The sequence below is a fragment of the Cyanistes caeruleus genome, chromosome 13 (genome assembly GCF_971803275.1).
Source record: "Cyanistes caeruleus chromosome 13, bCyaCae1.hap1.1, whole genome shotgun sequence".
Lineage (NCBI taxonomy): Eukaryota > Metazoa > Chordata > Aves > Passeriformes > Paridae > Cyanistes > Cyanistes caeruleus.
In genome coordinates this window covers 9,866,993-9,879,446 of record NC_141713.1, presented here as the reverse complement: position 1 = coordinate 9,879,446, position 12,454 = coordinate 9,866,993, and the positions used below count along the sequence as shown (strand labels likewise).

General features: G+C 40.7%; 1 protein-coding gene and 1 long non-coding RNA gene across 10 annotated transcripts in view; one reads left to right on the top strand and one right to left on the bottom strand.

The window, feature by feature from the left end:
* The window catches only part of PDE8A (phosphodiesterase 8A), a 115,080-nt gene that overhangs the window by 33,544 nt on the left and 69,082 nt on the right, over nt 1-12,454 (top strand). The window contains exons 1-3 of one of the 9 annotated variants that reach the window (XM_086849901.1): nt 5,191-5,603; nt 5,804-5,986; nt 6,075-6,263. The exons of 4 other annotated variants lie outside the window; for them this stretch is intronic. Coding sequence is in view for 1 of the 5 variants with exons in the window: in XM_086849905.1 (XP_086706031.1) it covers nt 5,592-5,603 (12 nt within the window). In the remaining 4 variants the exon portion in view is untranslated. Of the gene's footprint in view, nt 1-4,883; nt 5,604-5,803; nt 5,987-6,074; nt 6,264-12,454 lie in introns of those variants that run through there. 4 more of the 9 variants (XM_086849903.1, XM_086849900.1, XM_086849899.1 and 1 more) reach the window with 4 other exon arrangements.
* LOC147650693 (uncharacterized) lies at nt 1,546-5,492 on the bottom strand. Its single transcript, XR_015276057.1, has 2 exons — nt 5,403-5,492; nt 1,546-5,016 (listed from the first exon to the last, which is right to left on the bottom strand). It is a non-coding gene; the product is annotated as an uncharacterized LOC147650693 (long non-coding RNA).

Sequence of the window (12,454 nt, the reverse complement as noted above, 5' to 3'; positions counted from 1 at the left end):
AGTCCAGGTGCAGCTGGATCCAATCTTAGGTACAGACTTGGTCAATGGTTTATGTCTCAAGGATTACCTGTGCACAGCCCATCTAAGATACAAGGTCAGTGAAGCTCAGCAGGCTCTTAGCCACTCACCAAGGATCTGTTGCAGGAAGGAATCTCAGCCTGGAGGAGTAATCTTGGGAGATGTCCCTGCTCAAGGGGAGAGCCTGGCATGCAGCCTCCACCATGTAGGCTGGACCCTGGGCTGACCACTATTTATAGAGTAAGATAACTGACTAAAAGTCATATTTAGGTACTAGCAAAATGTCTGGGTTGCTGCTCCAGACAGCCTATTGCTACTGAGTTGCCATTAATTTCCTGAAAGTCCAACCTAGGGTGGATGCAGCCATCAGGACTATCTCTGGTGGTTATTGCTGAAGTGGGGGCACAGAGGGGAGCACACTGCCACATCTGCTATACATTATTATGTTAGCTTCATCAATTATAAAAGTATGTGTTAAATTAAGTCCCAAAGCTATTTGCCTTTGCATTTTAGCATAAGAATAACTGAATAAAGATTCAGTTCAGCCTTGAAAAAACAATTAGAAAAGGCAACACAACAGGTAGGGATTTGAAATCCAGTTTCTGCTGACTGAGACACAGTCACTTGGCTGAGCCTATCCCACCTGCAGGTCAAGTTGTATATTATTTACTGTGAATCTCTCTGACTGCTGTTTTCCTAAGTTTTTCTATCATGCATCATTAAACAAATTGAAGGAGCTTTAGGAGCTAACAGCTAATGCATTTGTGAGAGGCTTCTGAAAGTGTCTTGACTGGCATGGAAATGGCCATACTGTGCTGTACCTGCAGGCTACTGCACTCATCTTCCCACAGCCTGGTCAGTGTGAGCAGACAGGGGGAGAGGAACTGCTCTCTGAGCTGGTGCAGGCAAATGGCACCTTCCCCTAGAGCCAGGCTGGTGTTGATGGTGCCACTGGTAAATGAAGTGTTGAAATCAAATACTGGTGCAAAATTATATGCAACATGTTCTTGTTTGCATAGTGAGAATTGTACATTTAATCATCTGGTTTTGTTTCTTCCCTTTTCATCTGTGTATCATCAGTTAGCCCATGGTTTCTTTCCTTTGTTGCATTTCCTTTGTTTGTTTTCTTGTAGTTTGAAAGTCACAACCACAGTATCCAGAATTTGGGTTTTTTGTTTGGTTGGCTTTTTTATACATTAATATACTGCTCAAAGAAGCTTGAGTGGGAATTTTTCCTTGGTTTTTATATCGTCTTTTTCCAGGCCTGATGCTATTTTGGTTCTACCATTTCAGCCTCTCAGCTGGATATAACTGCAGGAGCTCATTGGTCTAAATTTGCAGGATTGCCTATTGGTAAAAAAAAAAAAAAAAAAAATCTGTTTGCCATAAGTAATATACTCTGAACAGTACCCTGAAACTGTTTTTGTTTTTTAATTGAGAAACCTCTTCTGTTAGTAGTCCTGACATCCTTTAGCACTTTGTTTGCTACATAGGATATTAAGACATAACTGTTCTTTTAGGCACTTATGTATTCATATGCAAATAGTTTATTCATTTTCTATTCATTCACCCCTTCTAACACATCAGCTGCTGAGTATATTGCCTTCCCTCTGGGGGAAGGAGGATGTCAGGATACATTTCTTCCCAGCACTTGTGGCAGTAAACAAAATGCAGCTTCTCAGAAACAGCCCAGGTCTGCAGTGGATGCTGTGTCTAAGGGAGTCTTGTTTGCTTTTCTACCCGTACACTCACTTTGTCTTTGAAAGCTCCTTTAGCAGTTCCCTCTTAAATATTGCTTGTTCCACACCTCATTCAGATGAACGAGCCCATCCAATTAGTGGAGGAAGAGCATTGCCAAGTCTTGCTCCAGAGGAACTGAGGCAGGGGGTGGCTCCTGGACCTGTGTGTGTGTTTGCCACAGTAACTGTATACAAAAGTTAGGTAAAAAAATTGAAAATTTTTGACTAGGGAAGGTCCCCTCTTCAGCTGCTGCTGTAGCTTTTGTTCTTTGAATGGCAAGGTGTAAAGGCAGGGGGGTGCTTCTGTCATTCTCTAAAGCTTCCAGTACGTTTCATCATTTGCCTTATAAAACTATTCTGGTGTTTACTGAAGAAGATAACACTTGGAAGAAATGTGTTTTGAACATGGGTATTGATGTAAAATATTAATGAATTATTTCTTTAAAAAAAAAAAAGTTTGAGTACAAGACTTCATGTTTCAGCTGCAGGCCACCTGCTTACATGTGCACTGTGAGAGGCTTTGAGATGGTGGTTGGAGCTGTACTTTCTGTCAAAAGTCAGTAAATGTTCTCAGGACTTTTGTCTTTGTGTACAAAAGATGTTCTGCTTGTCAAAGATGCATGTACTGTGTGCTGAGTCAGAGCTATACAAAGTAAAATGTTTGATTTAGGGCCTATAAGAAAACAAAGAGAAAATAAAAATACAGTGTCTTGGATGGTCCCCTTTAACAAAAGAGGCCACACAGCCTCAGAGGTACATTATTTTTAAGTTTTCACTAGCATGACATAATAGTAAATTTAGGCTCCTTGGTATGCAGAGGCCACTTCAGCAGCTCCTATTCTCATCCTAATTGCAGTTGGTTGGGTGATTCCTCAGCTGCATCTGAATTGCAGAGAATTTTCTGTAAACAGGTCCCAGAAAATGGCACGGAGATTGCTATTAAAGGAATAACTTCCTCCTCTTAGTTCTGTCTCTGCACTGACCAAGGACAGGAGTTAAACATCTCCATGATTTTATGCCAACCAGGAAGAATTTCACTTTTGCTGGCTCAAACTACTTGATGTGTTTTTGTGCTTTGAAAACCTGAAAGCTTTGATATGGTGCATACTATGAACTGATGCCAAGCTGTGACTAAACAATCTCATTAAAAACGCAAGGTAACTGAAGCAAATGTTCCCTTTGAAGAGACAGTATCAGTTAAGTACTCATTTCCCCTTTAAAGCCTGACATTAAAGGGGCAAAGACAGGTGGGCTAATAAGAACAAGATAAAGCTTGTTGTGTTAGTTTACCAGCTAATTTGGCAAAAAAGCAGAGTCTTGTTTCATGTAGTTTTAAGAGCTTGTATCACTTGCATTTGTTGTATGAGGGATCAACTGTCTAATACCTAGTGTAATTGTGAAATGCTTTTGTGTGCACTTGTAACTTGATATATTTACATATTTTCCACAAGATGTTGTATCACTAAGATAAGATCTCACCTACATAGTACCCATAATCTCTGATGCTAATTCTGAGCCTCTGCATAGGCTTCTTTAACCACAGCAAACCCAAACCAAATGCAGGAATGTTTGCTGTGGCACTGCTGGAGCTCACTGGAACCTGGGCAGTGGCAGCTCCATACTGAGCTCTTCCACAGGCTGTCCCAGCTGAGATCCAAAGCACCCAGCTCACATGAATCTATCATGCATTTCCAGAATAATTAAATCATGCCTTTCTTGTTAAATCAGTGTACAGGATGAGATAATCTTTCTTAGCATTACGTTCTGGTTGGTGGATTGTCCCAAGAGGAGGGTGTTCCTTGAACACTGAAGTAGAACAGCCTGTATTCTTGGGTGGTTTTGCCTCTTTTCTGTAAGGATCTGGACTCATGATACCTGTGCCAGCCATCCCACATGCATTTGGGCAGGAGGCAATTCCTCTGCAGGGCAATGTGTGTCCAGCCCTGACATTCCAGAACAAAGCAAAAGGTGCAGGACACCAGTGCAGCTGACTGTATTTTTATGGTAGTCATGGTAAAGTGAGCAAAATTATTTCCTATCCAGGCACAGAATATCGTTGGCATGAGCATGTTTGGTGATCAACTGTAGTCCTGTTACTCAATGTTTTATGGTTTCTCCCTCAAGTCTTTTATTTCGAGACAGAAAGCAAGAATTTTCTTTGCTTTCTTAACCAAGGCATTGAATGCCACCGTGTAGAAGCCAGGAAAACAAACTCCTGTGTCAGGACTCATAGATGTATTTTATGTATCAGAGCATCTCATGCCATTTTTCCCACAGATGTGACAAGAATATAATTGCAGTAAGTGATAAAAGATGTGTACATCAGTGTAAAGGCTAAAGCCCAGGCCAGGAGGGATTCCTATTAGTTTCAGCCAGCATTGAGTAAGGCCCTGAGAAAACATATAAGGCATTTTACAGAAGAGACTAAGCTTTTTGGCACATTGCTTGCCTTCCAACCTCTACAGTTTCTCTTTCCATGCCCTAAAATATATATAGATATTCTGATTCTGAAATACAAATGTGTGCTGTCAGAGCCTGTCCCAGACTGAGCAGCACATACCAAGATGCTGGGCAGATTAGCTCTGTTGATACGAAGTATTTTGCATCACTTTACAAAACACAGAAAAAGGGCCATTGGTGCTCTAGTAACTTCATACATGGAATGTATAGATTCCTGGCTGCACTTGTGAGACTTTCAGCACCCAGTTGAGAGTCATAACATTGAAGCCTGGAAGGAAAGAACATCTTGTAAATTGTTTCAGAATTGTCTTTCACCTCCTATTCTAATGGGCTCCCAAGCTTCTCTCTGGGTCAAGATGCATTTAATTATAAAAGATGGGAACATGAGGGATTACAAGACATCCGTGACTTTTTCCATGAGAAAATAATAATAATAAACTTTCAGTAATTTAAGGATAAGTTCAAACTTCCCTCTGGAGACTTGTACATGCATTTGCAAATGAGAGAGTTCTGATGTCTGCTAAGAAAAAAAAAATAAATATCTCACAACAGGAAAGGATTTGTTTAGAAGAATCTCTCCTCCACAGCTGAGACTTTTAATCACTGTCTGCACTAGAGAAGCTTTATGCTGTGTTCCCAGCCTTGCAGACACCCTCTCATGCCCACAGTCAGTGGGGAGGGGGCAGCGAGGTGCACACATTTCCTCTGGCCCCTTCACATGCCAGCTTGGAAGGGTCTGGTTCTGTCCCCAGTAGAGCGCAATGGGAGCTTTCCATTTTCTTCATGAAGTTCTGGATTCCTGGTAAAGAAGTGGAGAAGAAACATAAGAGAGGATTGCAAAGCCACACACCAAATCTCCTGGCTTTTAATCACAAGAGGTGCATTAGTGCTTCCCAGAGTGAACAGAAAAGGGAGCGTGGTGAGGTGCAAGAGGAACCTCCAGTGTCTTTGGTAGTTGTGTCAGAAGGTTACATAGGTAACTGCTAAACTGATGACTGTATTCTTAGCAGCACCTTTTAAAAAAACATTCCTGAACTATAGTTTTAAGGTCTCCTTCCTCCCCACCGTCATTTTCTCCCATTTTCCTGGGCTGCACTGGGGCAGAAAGCAGCTCTGTCTGGCTCCTGCACCCTGCCTTGCTGCTTCCCCCCAGTGCCAGGCCCTGCCCCTCGCCCTGCCGTGCACCTGCATCCTGAGCTCTGGGCAGGTGCCTGTCCTGCTGCAAAGAATCCTTCCAGGGAGCAGCAGGAGCACGGTGGGGCTGATTTGGGCAGCCAGCACCGAGCCCTCCCCACAGCAGGGGCAGGGAGGCTCCGGGCCTGCCGGCTGCGGGGCCCTCACTGCCGCTGGAAAGCTCTGGCCTGTCCCTGGTGGATGGGCAAGCAGGTATTTAAGGCCTTGACACTGTCATCTGCTTTATTTTTTTTCCCCATCAATTTTCTGAATGTTCTCTCTGGGCATAAGTGGCCCTTTAATGGAATTGTTTTTTCCTGTATTTCATCACAAGTCCTGCACATTTATCCTTGTGTTTGGAAAAAATTCTAAATATTCACATGAGCTTAAACATAATTTATTTTCTTTTGTAGCTTAAAAAAACCTTGGGTTTCATTCCATCTAGCTATCTTCAGGGATTTACAAAAGGACAGTGGGGTGAAATACAGGACTGAACTAAGAGATAAAGGAAAACAAACAACTGTATGAATACCTAGAATTTGCTCAGAATGCGGTGATGCAGCTCCAGTGCTGCTTTTTTAAAAAAAGAAAAAAAGGTAAATTATTAATGCTTCTTGGAGGAAATAAATACAGTAGTGGTTCCGAAATGTCTGGCTTGCTCTAAAATGTACTGTATTTCTGCAGCCTTCTTCCCTAGTCCTGTTGAGGCCGAGTTGTTGCACCGAGCTGTGCTGAGTTACACGTGTGCTCCCGGACAGCTCTGGCACACGGGCTGGCAATTGCCGTGTTTTGCTGGAATGCCACTGGCGTGGGGCACTGCTTGTTTCAGGAGAAACAATTCTGTGGGTGGCCATCCTTCTTTGGCAGTGGAGGGTCTGTATCTTGTGCACGATAATCTCTTACCTGGTGAAGATTTACGACAAAACAAATGCGTTTGCTCCTATCCCAGCCTGGATATGGATAAGAGTGGATGGAGCGTGTGCTCTGTGCACTGGGGCCTCAAAAAACACCGAATTTATGCTGGCGCTGACAGACTTTGGATTCACAGAAGTCTTTTTTTAAATTTTTTTAATATTTTTTTTTTGTCTTTGAGACCACCAGCTTCTCTTCATGTGGATCACAGATGTTTATTTGGTGTAGTGAAAAAATTATGCAGATGGAAGAGTTTCTTAAAAATTATGTCATGCTGCAATATTTTGGCTCCCATACCTCATGCCAAAAAAAAAAAAAAAAAGCCTAAAACTTTAGGATGATTTTCAAAAGTTACATACCAGACATTTAAAAATATTCATCAAAGGTGTGAAATACAGTGGCAATGATTTTTTCAGACTGCCACTGTTTTCTATTTTTTCAAATGTATGATAGTTGTGACTTTACCATAACTTCTGCCCTTCTTTTGGAAGGTAATTTGTAAAATAAGGCAAGAAAAGGGAATATGCTATTTTGCTGTTTCTGGCCTGAGTGAATGATGATGCAATAAAAATTAATGTATTTAAGTTCCTTAACATTCCTGAATAGTCAGACATATTTCCTAGAACAATAGAAATGAATTTAAAAGCATATCAGGGGACATTTTTCAATTTTAAAGACTTATGTTTATAAGGAAGCGAGGCACCATGACTAGAAATACTTCAATATTCTACTTGCAAGTATTTCAGTATAGTTTTACCCTGAAAACTTTGTTGCTGTCAGATATTTTGCTAAATACAAACAATCATGATTAAGTGGTTGTAGTTATGGAAGGTTTGCTACTATTTTAAATCCATACCATGCAGTACAATCTGCATGACTCCAGAGGGGGTGCATTTGTGTGTCCCCCTCTTCGTGCTGTAGGTGATTTTCCACTCTATTAGCCCTTAGAATCATTTTAGGCACGTGGGACAAATGTTTTTTGTTTAAAATATTCCTTATATCAGGCAAAGATGATTAAACCCAAGTTTATTTAGTTTTAAGAATTATCAATCACCTTTTTAGCAAACGAGTGATACTGCATTCCTCAAACTGGAGACATGCTTGGATTTCTCTTAAAGCAGAAAAATCAGTACGGTAAAAATATTGGAGTAGTTAATTATGTTGTGCATTTTAAAACAGTCTTTACTAAGATATTTACTATAAACATAGCAAACAAGATGTATTCACTTTAAAAATCCTTTCATTGTGTTTATCAAATAGCTGTTACAGTACTTTCAATGCTGTATTGAGTTGGAAAAAATCTGAAGCTGCTTTGTGTATTTTCCCTCAAGGTTAAAGGTTTGAATCATGGGATAATGTGTGATATCTCTAGGGCTCCTTGAAACAGTTCAAGAACATGCACAAAGAACTGTGGTTTGTGCTATATTTGCACAGAATTTAACATCATGTTCCTTTGGCTAAGAAACAAAGATGAAGAGACTGGGAAAATATCTCCTTTAACACCATGGTACGCATTTTCACAGAAAAACCTATAACTGTTTTGTGAGGTGCAAAAAAGTAGTCATGCACTGTTTTTCTCTGTTGCAATTTTTCTTTTAAAACTGCCCTATCAACTAAGAATGAAAAGAAGTGCACTTTGAAAAGTAAATATTCCCTTTTCAAATAGAATTTAATTCTTAAGTTATTTATGGTTTGCTTTTGGTATGGCAAATTACAATATTTGAACCCAAAATTTCTCTCGCATTTAAAAAGGAATTGTTAAATATTTTGTTCACTTCAGAGGAAAGCTGTCAAAATTTAACACCTTTGGTATGTATTTGTAAAATATATTCATCTTGCTTTTTCAGCTGACATGTCCCAAGAAACTCTAGTGAGTTCTTGGGTGAGAGTTGTATTCTCTCTGATTAGTGAGGATTTCCTGTTAGCTGCTGGGCAGAGGCTATATGAACCAGCCCGTGTTTCCACAAGGAAGAGAGTTAAACTCGTGCTCTCTGGCTTTACAATGCCATTTGACCATCTGCACAAAGCTGGCTGCAGCTGCAGTGACCGTGATTTACTCTGCAGCCACCTCCAGTGTTTCCAGGTCAGACAGGACACAGCACACAGGTGTGTTTCTGCTCATCGGTTTTATGGGCAGCTGTAGTCCCTCACAAAGAACTCCCCAAAGTTAGATTTGTAAAAAAAAAACCTTTTCTTGAGCTCTAGGACCATGTAATTAGCTGAGGGTAGTCATCACTGTTCTTGTGTCCCCTCCTAGTTTCCTCTGTTTATGCTTACTTTAGCATTCTCTGTCAGTGCATTTATGCTTTCTGAGTTATTGTTTCTGAATGTTCTCTGTATGTATAAATATGCCAGTCCTAGAGCTCTTGGATACTCCTGTACCCAAACACCTCCTGGTTTTTAACGTATTTCTCTCCTCTGCACCACCCATGGAGCTATTGCTCAGGCGTGCAGGGAATAAACAACTCCACTGGGGTCACACAAAAACTCTGTGGTAGACCAGGAACTTGAGCCCTGCCTTCCTCAGCTACCTGTCAGCTCTTTTTCTTACTCTTTTTGTGCTTACCCTTCTTACCACAAAAATCAAACATGCTCCACTTCATGCTTGCTTAGTTGTTGTCATGGGCTGTGTGTCACGTATGACCTGAGGTCGGTTCTGTACTCCTGGTGTTGGTGGGACACCTTTTTATGGCAGTCAACACTTTGGAAACCAAAGGGGCAGCAGGGCCAGGACAGTCAGCCTGTGCCCAGAGCCTGGCTGCCCTCATCTCCTTCTGGTGCCTTGAGCCCGTGGTGTGATGTTAGCAGTGCCCAGGTTCCTGTCTGGCTGGGAGACAGGATGTGTTTCAGCACGGGTGACAGGTTGTCTCTGTATTTGCTGTCTCTGTGAAGTTTGTCCAGGAGCCAGGGGCTCACAGTCTGTCGAGTGAGCAGTGAAGGGGTGGAGGTTCCTCTTTCATTTCTCAGCATTTGACCTCTGGACATGTGTGAGGCTGTTTCTATCTATTCTCTCCTGTACACAAACAGCATGCTCTTTTATGACTAGAAAAGAAGGAAGATTTGGGCATCTGTGTTCCCAATGTATAGAACTCTATCTATTTATCTTTCACTTGAGTAAAAGATGAAGTGCTGATTTTGGTCACTGTTATCTTTTTAGAAAATTGTCTCTGAATTGTATTTTCAGAGTCCTTATTTTGCATGTGTGACACCTTGGTAGTACTTAGTGATCCCACATTTCATAGCCTCAAATACTGCTTCAGTTGCTTTCTGGATATAATCAAAGGGTTTGTTGAAGCTTAATACTGATGCAGTCTCTACCTGAATGATTGCATGGAACCAATTATGATGCATTCTTTTAGAGGGGTGTTTGACATTGTCACATTACATCCTATCCATGCATTGCAGTGAGTTCTTTAGACAGCTGTGTCATGCTTATTACCTTGCACATTTTACATTGCTGTGCATCATCTTTGTTGGTTCTGTTTAGCAGGAAGTTGGTCATATGTTTTAGTCTCAGCTTTGACTGTTTTCCTGTTGGACCTGTCTTTTCAGCAGTTTACCTGAGTTTTAAAAGGGGGCAACAATGCTTTGGATGTTTTACCAAAATCAACACTACTGAAGTGAAAGAAAGTGCAAAACAAAAAGGCCAAATACATCTTTGAAGGCAGAAGCCTTCCTTGGTGAACTGTCATCACTCCATTGACTGTGCTAGAACAAGTGCAGATTTAGACCAGCTGGAAGTGTCCCTAGTGAAGGACAGAGCTTGCCTTTTATTAACTTCTTTAGCTTCAGTTTTCAACTCTGCCTTCAGAAAAAAAAGGAAGACTTACAAACGAAATCATAGTCTGGCTGCTGAGGAAAGACAATAGAGTGAGCTTCCAGAATAAGTATCATTCTTTGTAACTGATGAATCTTGCTCAAGTCATTTTCCATTGTTTTGGCTTTCTGTGGTCACTGCATAAAAAAGAGTATCAAATTAGTTAACATTGCCAAGTGAAAAAAATACTTTGGTGTTAGAAATCAAAAATAAGGAACTACTTTTCCACTGAAGCTATTAAAGTATATTTTTCTTTCCCCTCTGAAATGATCACCTTTTCAAGGCTGGCAGCACTTTAGTAAGGGGAGCTGTCTTGTAGGTTCATCTAGAGCTGTGCCATTTCCACCTGAACAAAAAAATAAAAATACAGTCATGGTGACTAATAAATATATGAGATGTGCATCTCTGATTTGCTTACAGTTAAGTAAAATCTCCCCCCCACACAATTTCTTCCTGTAACTACATTAGTGATTGCTTTCATGAAGCAGATTCTATTTTTAATTTTGAGCTGCTTCTGTGTTCTAATGTAAAACTTGAACTCCCAGTTGGATTCAATACATTTATCTTCAAGAAGCTCCTACAGCATGGTGGTTATGTGTTCCAACCTTGTGAAGAAATGCTGAAATTATGCTCAGGATGGGATTCTCGTGTTGAAGAGGTTAGAAGTTAATGTAGGGAGAGACAAAATCAAGCCATGAAGAAATACTTTAGGGGACAATCTGAGTATTGGTGGTTAATGAGTAAAGAGCAAAAAAGAAAAAAAGGTCTTGCATAAACTGCCTGAAGAGAAGTGAAAAGCTACTCTGGAGGGAAAGGTAGAAAGCTGAGAAAATAATAATGGGGACAATGGTATGGGAGGAGCTGGAGGGGAGCAAAGATGTAGATGGTGTGAAAAGTATCTACCTGTAAGTGAGGAAGAGGCTTCTTTATTGTGCAGCAGTAACAGGAAACCACTGGAGAAATTAAGAGATTTTAGCTGGTTAATTTAGGATGGAGTGAAAAGTCTAGAGGTTGAGGAGCTGGAAAAATAAAATCTGAACAGTCAAGATGGTCAACCAGTAACAAAGAGTTTCAGCAGCAAGGAAAGTGCACAGCTTGGAGCTGCTGGAGAGGAGAAGCACAGGACATATGTAGAGAGCGAATTTATTACCTAGTTTTGCAAATTGTTTGTAAAACTGATATGGTAAACAAGTCTAAGTTTTGCTTTTAGCTTCAAGGCAAAGATTTTTAAGCAAAGTCCTCCTGCCTTAAATAGTCAAAACAAGTTTTTCTATGTTTTAATCAACACTGCCATTTTTAGATGAAATACAGCAAATGTTCAGAAAGTAGAGTAATACACGTATCAAAGGAGAACTGTCTCTATTGTTTGCTTCTTCACGGTATGGGGTGTTGCACAGGTCAGGGGTATGTGGCATGTGCAGTACTGGATTGATTGGCAAATGGTCAGCCTGGAAACTTGGCAGTGTTGTCGATTGTTTCATTAAAACCAAGTACAGAAAGCAGCTCGTGCTATTTCTCCTATTGGCCAGAGGAGATGTGATGTTTCCTGAAGGTGAAACACTTGAGCTTGGAGGGAGGAAAGAGCACAAACTGCTAGTGAATGTCACAACCTGGAAGCAATAGAGAATACTGGGGGAGGGGGAAGTGCATGTTGCAATAACAGCCAGTTGTAACATTTCAGAAAATGCTTACACATATGACTTTACAAAGGAGGGACATGTCATGGTTCAAATGGCAGTACATTCCCTACTATTCCCAGAAAAAGCAGAGACAGCTATATGAAAAAAATACATCCGATAAATGTATTTTGAAAGGTATCTTGAGTTCAGTAACCTTACATAGCCCAGACAAAAGTTTCTTCTGAATTCTGCATTGCTGAGAAAGACAGGCTCCTTGGAGTCCATAGGCTCTGTCAACAGGGCCTACTGCAACATTTCATGGTTGGCTGAAATGCAAAGACACAACTTCCCAAGGTTATTTTTGGGAATCCAGAATATTGTGGGGGTGTGACATGCTCTCCTGAAGCACTGAGCACCTCAGTGGCTTCAGTTGCTTAAACAGCAGCACAAAGAGGATGCAAACCTTTAAAGTACAATAAGCAGGGAGAACGTTTGACTTGTGTTTTTTCCTCCAACTATGACACTGTTTCCCAGAACTCGCAAGTATTTTTATTTAAGTTAGCTAAATACAATTTAAGCAAACCTATTACTTCTCATCCTAACACTGCTTTTTCGACTATGGCTGAGTGTAATGTAGTATGGGGGAAGAAAAGAAAGATATATACACATATATTTATTTTTTAGTTTATGCCTCCATTTTATTTCTATACATGTTT